Source organism: Nestor notabilis, unplaced genomic scaffold, assembly GCF_000696875.1.
Source record: "Nestor notabilis isolate BGI_N333 unplaced genomic scaffold, ASM69687v1 scaffold23039, whole genome shotgun sequence".
Classification (NCBI taxonomy): Eukaryota; Metazoa; Chordata; class Aves; order Psittaciformes; family Psittacidae; genus Nestor; species Nestor notabilis.
In genome coordinates, this window is record NW_009945375.1 from 436 (window position 1) to 9,779 (window position 9,344).

General features: G+C 39.1%; 1 protein-coding gene across 1 annotated transcript; it reads left to right on the plus strand.

The window, feature by feature from the left end:
• Positions 1–543: 543 nt before the first annotated feature.
• On the plus strand, positions 544–8,435 carry SLC18B1 (solute carrier family 18, subfamily B, member 1; the record flags this gene model as incomplete). The annotated part of the gene is made up of 6 exons (XM_010022857.1): positions 544–639; positions 2,252–2,325; positions 3,074–3,221; positions 5,096–5,252; positions 6,497–6,633; positions 8,334–8,435. Coding segments are annotated over 6 exons (714 nt in total), but the record flags the coding sequence as incomplete, so codon positions are not given.
• Between the last annotated feature and the right edge of the window lie 909 nt (positions 8,436–9,344).

Consider the following 9,344-nt stretch of genomic DNA (forward strand, 5'->3'; position numbering starts at 1 on the left):
GAGTCCATTTCTCTCATGACCAAGTTGTTCCCAAGTGTTAACAAAGAAATGATAAGGTTATTTCTGCTTCAAATCCTCCTATGTATTGCTTGTGTCCAAGTACGTGTATTTTGCCAGTTGGATAAGTAAAAAATTTGCCTGGTGCTTGTTATGGAGAGTCATGGTACAGTGAAGATAACAGGTACCTCTGTTCACTGCGCTCTCGCCATGCAAGGGATCAAGGCTTTGCAGCTAGCTCCTTTGCACACCAGCTGAAGCCAGCTGTAAAAAGTCTGGTTACCTATTCAGTAGTTCAGCAAACAGCACAGTGTACCCCTTCTTTGAGGAATGAGCTTTTCCCTTGATTACATATAGCTTAGATAGAAGTGCAAGATATCTTTAAATTGTTGTGTTATTACTGTGAGCTCCTACTGCTTTTGAGAAAGGAAATTGCTTTGTAACTGCACTAATAGAGATTTAAAAAAAGTGAAATGTACAAGGCATGAATGTTATTCACCTCAAGAATTTGTCTTCATTTTTACACCATTGTGATCTTTTTTGCAGGCAGAAAAAAAGGGTGCCAGTAACACCATTGTTGGCCTGATTTTTGGATGTTTTGCTTTGGTCAATTTCTTGTCTGCTTTGATCTTAGGAAATTATGTAAGTATAATTGAGGCTGTAACTTATTTCTATGATGGCACAGGTTGGTACATGAAGACACTTCTCTAAGGCTGAGGAAAGAGATGTCTCTTCAGTAGCACTCCTGCAGGCTTGTGCCTGCAGTGACTGGAGCCTGGCTAGTCAGTCTGAATCTGAGCTAAGTCTTGTCATTACCACTTAAAAATTACTCTTCTACAGTTCTCAAGGGTAGTGAGACATGGGGTGGTGGACATGTAGCTCTTCTGTTTCTCTGCTTAACTGTTCTGTTTGCTTCGGAATAATCTGCTGGTCAATTCTCCTTTTCTGTTATTATATTTGTTGTTGGTTTTTCTTTTTGGTTTTGTTTTTATTTAGTTAGCTGCTCCCTTCTTCTTTTATGGTATGTTGCCTTTTTCTTAACATTTCCTCCTATTATTATGAGTCTCTGCTGCTTAACTGAGTTTCCCCTTCCACTCCATTATATGGCAATATGAGATAAATGTCTCCAGTTCTTGCAGCTTCAGTTTTTCCACCCATTGAGGATGTTTCTCATGATGGAGAAATTACAAATAAATTATATAACAGCTTGTTTGTTTATATGCTGGAGCACTGCTTTCTGTTCATTTTTGGCTAGGATCGCAGCCTAAGTTGTGGCTGCTGCGCAGTGTCACGATCTTTCTTTGCTAATCCCATGGTGAATGTTTTTCTTTGATAGTGAGGTGGCTTATCAAGGTATCACACAGGTGCCATTGGTAAGTCCAGCCTTGGTGCCCCTCATGGCATTCAAGTATGGCACAACCCTCACCAAGTACATTGCAGGGGAGAGAGAGTGAGCACGCCACCCTTACTGCAGACAGGTGAAGTGAGCACCAGTAGAGGTGGACAGTCCAGCAATCAGAAACTCTGAGGGTTTCAGTGAAACTTGGCAAAATATGGGCTTTTGTAATAATGGTTGGAATGTGGGGACTTTGTCGAGGCCTGAACAAGAAGAGTCTGAAATACCTGCTGTCCTTAGGGGAAGTTGCAGCAGGGAATTAGGAGCTCAGATATACTTTGTTTTGGGATCGAGTTAGCTTTGCAGCATGCCTTTCGTTGCCCTTCACTCTGGCAAGGGAGTCTGAAAGGAAGGAAGGTGTGAGGTCCTTTCCATGGTAATGAATGGGAAAGCCTGAAGCTACCGTCCTTCCTCTGTCAAAGCTTTGTGCTATTAAAGTTTATGATAAATTTGTTTTAAAATTGACTTCCATTGACTCTCCTTAGCTATATACATGACAGGTATTGCTGACTTGGCATTACTGGTGGTGCTGGAGGGGGGATGTATTACTTTATTTATAATGAGTAATGCTGCTGTAACCTGCTGCTCTGCAGAAGCTGCAGCACCGTGCTGTGAAACAGTTAACTATACCATTGTCTTACGACTCTGAAAACTGGGTTAAGTCACTTAACCCTTCAGAGTATTTTTAGGTTCAGTATTACCTGAAGGCACACTGGCAGAAGCAATGTCTCCATATCTTCTAGTTACATACGCTATAAAGTGCCCATAATGTTTTGATTTCTTAATAGTAGCTTACTTTGAAAGAATTTTGATCTAGTCTTGAAATAATAACATGTAAAAATGTTATTTAATTTACAGCTTACGTATATTGGAGCAAAATTCATGTTTTTGGCAGGGATGTTTGTCTCAGGATGTGTGACCATTCTGTTTGGGTGAGTAATTTTTGTCGGTTGGTTTTGTTGTGTTTGTCTTCTAATAATTTTCATCCATACGAGAAGATGGACACAGAACAAAACTGGAATCTCTTGGGCATCTTTTGGGTGTTGGTTATGTCACCTAACTTTTTTCATCTTTACTTTTTCTCTGCCCCATGTAAAGCAAAATGTTAGTAGGTTTCAAAGCTTGTTAACTAATTTGAAAGCAAAGGAGGAAGGTTCTATGTGTTTAAATAACTAATATAGTTCATAAACAGTAAGAAGTCTGTCAAAGTGCAGCAATAAGGGAACTACTTATGCATAATGTTTCATTACTCTTTTCTTAAAAATATTGAGTGCAAATGAGAAGCCTTGCCTGGCAGGCAGAGAGGCTAAGCCACTCATTTAGCAAAATAAAAGTTTTATTAGCAATGAGGAAGCTCTTTTTAGGTAGTTGAAACTCATTGCGTCAGACTCCTTGCACAGTTGCTTGGAAAAGCTGTGACATACAGCAGAAGATGGCATTTGAGTTTTTCACAGGTTAGGTTTTTTGTGCTATTTTCACCATCAAAGAAAGGGGGAAGGAGAAAGTTGCCAGAAATAGTTTGGTAGAGTTTGAATTACTTCACTGATGTGATTCAAAAAGATGTGGCAATAGATGTGTCCTTTCATGAGTAAGAAATGATGCTCCAGGGCCTTTAGGAGATGACTTGTTGCATCCTGAGAGATCTGCATTTATTGTTTTGGGGTTTTTTCTTCTTTTCAGAATGCTGGACAAGGTGCCAAGTGGACCAATGTTCATTGGTTTGTGCTTTTTAGTAAGAGCAATGGATGCAGTAGGTTTTGCAGCAGCAATGACAGCATCATTTTCAATCCTTGCAAAGGCATTTCCCAATAATATAGCTACTGTCCTGGTAAGTTCAAAAAACAGTGTTAGAGCCGACTACCCACAATATGTTAAATTGCCAGTAGGAAGCCTAAAACCAGGAGGAGAAAATCTGCTGTCTTACATGCAGGTATATTTGAAATTGTAACGTAATGTTTGTTTTTAATCGAGAATGCAGGATGGGGCATCCACAACTTCTTTGGGCAACCTGTTCCAGTGCCTCTCCACTTTCACAGTAACAAATTTCTTCTTTATATCTAACCTAAATCTCCTCTGTTTAAGTTTGAAAGTTTGAAGCCATTACCCCTTGTCCTGTCACTACAGTCCCTGATGAAGAGTCCCGCCCCTGCTTCCTTGTAGGCCCACTTCAGATACTGGAAGGCTGCTATGAGGTCTCCACACAGCCTTCTTTTCTCCAGACTGAACAGATGAAATTTTCTTAGTTGTTAGATTAGATCAAGCAAAGTGCATCCTAGGGTAAAATCATAAACCCCGAAGGAATGGATGAGGAGTTTTTAGCCTTGCTTTCTATTGCCTTTCTTGATAGCGCTAGATACTGATGAGCACTTTTTCTCTCCATACCCTTTCGGTACCAGTTTTCAGGCCACCTTTTACCCATTGGTAACCCTAGAGAATATATGGGGAAGTTGTTAAATGTAGATATGTCAGTCCTGAAGTGGGAAGTTCAGCATCTGTCAACATGATCAACATGTTGCAGGAGGTATGAATTACAGAAGATAAACAATACCACTTTTCTTAACAATATCAGGTTTACTTTCCTCTGACCTGTAATAATGCAATGCCTCAGTTCCCCTGCATCCCAATAATTCATTATCTTAAAAGGGCTAAATGATGTGCAGCCTGTTTTGAACTGATGTCTCACTAATAATATTTTTTATGGTTTGTGAATAACAGAAATAAAAGCATTATTTGGATGCAGTTATGTTAATTCCTGGGCATTCCATGTGTTGAAGTTTACTAAAATGTCTCAAAAATCTATCTAGAAATTTTGAAGGCTTCGGAGTCGTATGTTGTTACTTGTTATTTCCTTTGCTAAGCAAGGAAAAGGCTGCTACCTGAGGCTGACCTAGGGTAAAGAACTTGGCTATTGCTGACTGTGCCTGCTCTCAGGCCATTTCACCACTCTGACTTGTATCAGTAAAATTAAAGATGAGGACGAATCGCTATACTATGGTTTCTGGATCCCAAAAGTTAGCAAAACTTCAACCGTAAGCAGTTTCTACCACCAGCTTTTACTAGTGGTCTAAACATTGATTAATTAAGGGTTGTGGCAGATGTTGCCAATGGTGACTGTGGTGTTGTAGCACAAGATTTAAGTGTAACTGTATTATTGGACTTTTAAAAACCACTATCTTATAAAAGATGCCAGATTATTAAATTATGGCCAAAATAGGTAACCTGAGTTATCCCCATTGCAGTTTCACTGTTATTTCCTACCCCTAGTCAGTGAATCCAAACCGTTGGTTACGCAAAGAAAGCCTTAACTTGCCAGATAGGCTTGTTTGGGTCCTTCCTGTCAGGCTGGAGTGTAACGGCAGGTTGGAGAGATGATCACTTCAGCCTGAGTTGTCCTTCAGATGCTTTCTGTCACTAAAGTGTTTGTCTTGACTCAGGACTGGAATCTGTTAGGTGACAACGGAGTGGGTAATGCTGCAGTACAGGTGGTTCCCTGTAGTGAGGCAAAGAGGGGTCGGCTGTCATGCTATCCCACTTTGTGAAGGTCACTACCAGCTGTTATCCCCCTCAGTCATGCAGTGCCTTTTTCTTTTCACTAGCCTGACTATGTTGTGCTGCTCCTCAGAAAAATGGCTTGCTTTTTATCGTTACCTCAGAGTTTCTCAGCATATGGACTTCTTGCTTGCTTTCTTTTTTATCCTTTAGGGCAGCCTTGAAATTTTTACAGGACTTGGACTGGTACTGGGCCCGCCTTTAGGTGGCTTTTTATATCAATCATTTGGTTATGAGGTCCCTTTCATTACGGTGGGATGCATAGTGTTGGTCTTGGTGCCCGTGAATATGTGCATATTATCAAAATACGGTAAGCATCCTTCTTCCTGCCTCCTTCACTCACGTTTTTAACTCCTCATGTTTTTAGCAGTCCTTTTAAAAAAATCGCTTCTGGAGTCTGATCCAACTCCGAGGGCAAAGCTCCAGCTGAATTAACTTGTGATCTTGATCAGGCCCATGTTTTATGATGCTAAGCTAAATTAATGTATGCAAATGGCCTGGAATGAATCCAACACCTCATGCCCATCCCTGCAAACACTAAGAAATCTCTGTGGAAGTGAACTGAGATGTATTTTTGTTTTCTTTCATCTCTTTATCTTCAGGGCTTGTAAAGGATCAATTGTGTCTGCTTAGTATCAGCTTGTCATGCAGATAGTTGAAGAAAAGCTGGAGATAGGTTTTGCCTAAAACAAGAGAACTTAACGCGTTTGAGTGGTTAAGAGTAGGGGAAAAAACAGAATTACAGGGAGAACAATAGGGGTTTATTTGTACTGACTCATGCGGGATCTCAGTAACATGAAAGAATGTTAAAGTTAATACATGAGGGGCTTATCTAAAGGTTATATAAATCATATCCTAAATATGATATGATGTATCATATCAATCATATGATATTACTTGCCAATTTGAAACTGTTAAATAAATGTTAGCTCTGAGCTGGTGGATGCTAATGAGTGAACTTTTAGTTCTATCTGTACTTTGAGACCACGTTCAACTACTGAAGCACCAAGCATATCAGGAAAGGAGCTTGACTTAGAAATGACATCTAACCATGACATCTGAAAGAACCTTCCTGTCTGTAGCACAAGTTGAACATGTAGGAGACCCAAATGACTAGATAGATTTCAACTGATAAATAGCAATTTTTTTATTTTCCTTTCAAAGTGTGTTTCTGACTGGACATGAATGGTTCATGCATGCGTGCATGTTGTGTTAAAGTTGAAACGTATCGATGAGCTTTTCATTGTATAAGGACTACCAGAGAAGTAATCGTATTTTCACATAGTTGGAATAGTACATGCTTTTTTTTCTTTGGGGATTTGCAGTGTTGGAATCTAGACCATGTACTATTCTTATTTTAGTTACCTGTCAAATTTGGGGTTTTAATATAAAAAATAGTATAATGCATAATAGTCTGCTCTTGACTTTTATTTGTTAGGTAATGAGTAATAGGACTAGAAAAAGAGAAATACTGATTTCTTTTATAAAGCAAGAAGATAAGTCATGAGCTTATGCTGCTTAAAATAATACAATTTCCTATTTCTTTTGAAACAGATTCGGTCCCCAGCAAGGACTCCTTTTGGAAGCTCATTCTTCTGCCAAAAGTCTTAGTACTCTGTCTTACTATATTTTCTCTAAGCGCATGCTTGGGCTTTTTGGATCCCACAATGTCTCTATTTATCCTAAAGAAGGTAAGCCCTGTTAATATGCAGGGAGGTCTTGCTAAATAGTAAATAACTGGTTATAAATGTGATTTAAATATCTTAAACAAAATTAAGCCTCATCTAATTACCCACTTTAATTAACTGTTAAGAATATGATTTCCAAATAACTTGATTTCCACAGTAGTGACAAATCACAATTCCATTGACACCATCTGTGGCCACTGGGTCTTGGTAACCTTGAGAATGAGGAAATGTAAGGCCTTCAAAAATGTGCTTTTTCCACTTAATTGGCTTTTGAGTGCAGAGAACCTTCTCTGAACTGGGAATAGCAGCTGGTTTTGCAAATAAGGGACTTCTTTCCTCCTTTCTGAAATCAAATTCTGTAAAACTGCAACAGTCACTGACAGTGTTCTATCTCCTGATATGGACATTCTCCACTGGGGACGTGATGTCACAGTTCTGCCTTGTCTGGCAGGTATGCTAAAATTAAATCAATTGCAACTATGTAGCCTGCCAGCTGACTTCTTCACACACTTATTAAAAAGTGGAAAAATAAAATGCCATTTTATTTCTTAAATTTTAATTTATTTTAATATTTATATACTTGCTTTCTACTTGATTCTATTTATTTGTTTTCCCAATGGTGTTTGAGGTACTGAATTTGAAGTAAACAGTTTAAAATTCTGTTCCTGTGTGAAATTAACCAGTGCTTTTTGAGTGGTTTATTTGTTACTTGTTTTTCCAGGGAATGGCATTTCACAGGTGATTGTGCTCCTTCTTTTTGTCTGTCTAGTCCAGTACTTAGAGTACTGGGTGGAGGAGACTTGGTGCTAGCCTTTTCCGTCAGTGGAGATGCGAATGTACGTCTTCCATCACTCAGGAGGGATCTATAATTATGCCACTGTAGAATATCATGCAATTGTGTGGCTCTTCTGCTTTCCCTATGCACTGTGCTGACAGATACTTGCTGTGGAAGGGCTGTAGCCTTTTTGGCAGGTGTTCTAACCACTAAATTAGAGTTATTATCATGTGCTTGCATATGGCAAGGAAGTAGTGAATATTTATGTAGTCCATGCCACATGAAACACCTTCAAATACCTTCCAGCTGGTAGTTAAAGAACTCATTTGAGAGGCTAGCTTTTGGTTCATTACACATTTTGTTTCAGTACAGAAATGTTACTCTGCATTAGGAAAATGTAGACCTTGGGGTGTGTGCAAAAAAACCTGTTATTCATTCTCATAAAAATCCTCCTTTGGTTGAAAAGCCACAGTGGTGTCTTACACTGCTTGCTTTTAAGATGCACTGATCAGGAGTAGATGGTTACAGTATTTATGCTTTTCTAAGTGGAAATAAAACTGAAGATTGGAGGGGTAAAGACTAAATCCATCTAAATTTCAGTGTCTGAAGTGTCTATTTCAAATGTGCCAGATGTTAATATTAGAATTCAATGTGCTGATATAGGGACATAGCGTAGTGTTTCCTTCTGATGTCATTTAGGCTTTGCGTGTGTCAGGTGTTTTTCACTCCATGCTTAGAAGTGGAAGCAAATGAGCTCTGCTGATGACTTCAAATACTTGAAAAACCTCTGTATGATATCAGTAAAATACTTACAATCATGCATTTCAGTATTTTGACCTAAAATGCAATTCTTGGATTGTGTTTTAATGAATGTAGCATATATGGTTTGATGTTTTGGGGTTTGTTTTATTTGTCTTCCTTTCCATAGTTCAAACTCCCAGCTGGTTATGTGGGCTTGGTATTCCTCGGTTTGGCACTCTCGTACTCCCTGTCTTCTCCCCTCCTTGGACTTCTAAGTGACAAACTGCCAGTGAGTACTACCCTGCTGTTTGTGCAGGGTTAGTAAAGCACTCTGTGCATATAGTTAAAACTGCAGCAATTCCCATACTGAAGTGATGGATGAATGCCTGGTCTTATAAAGTGATGTATTTTAGGACCTTGCATGAGAATTGACTACTGCTCATTTGAAGATCTCTTTTGCAAGGTCCAGGTAAGAATGTCCAAAATAGTAAAAGATACTGGCCAATAATCCTGTATTTGAAATGTGTTGATCTTTTCCAGTGGACTAAGCACAATCTATTTCCAGCCAATGTGAAATAAAGAGTAGTAGATTATGTTCCAGTTATCCACGCTTTTGACCAGATCTAATTTTATCAGCTTTAGAGGAGAGGAGTAAAGATGTCTAGTTAGCTGTATCGACTTTACCTCTTAAAAAGTGTAATATCCTAATTAGATTAGCACACCAACTGGCTAGGGTTTTCTAGCTCTTAACTGCACCACTGACGGTGATATACCTAAAATTGCCTGGTTGGCAGCCACTGCTAACTGGTCTAGGAAACCTATAATTTGAATGCTGTGCGTGAAGGACAGCATCAGTTTTCTGACACTGTTCTTTTAAATAATGGCCTTTGTACATGAGAATTACATGCAGTGCTAGGTGGTATTTCTTATACTAAGAAAGAGTAAGGCCTGAAATACTTTGCTAACAGAGAAACACTGTTACTCAGTATCCTGAAGAAATCTTGGTATTAGGCAGCTGCTGCCAGTGACAACATCGGTGATGGGGAAACGTGGATTCAGTGTTTCTTGGTGGTATTCAGAACTGGCAGAGAAATTGTGAATTCCCAGTTTGTGTGTAATGATACTCTGTACAGAAGCTGCACTTTTCAGGAGATGGAGATTTAGAAGAGGGGTTGTCCTGGGTTCAGCTACAGCAGTC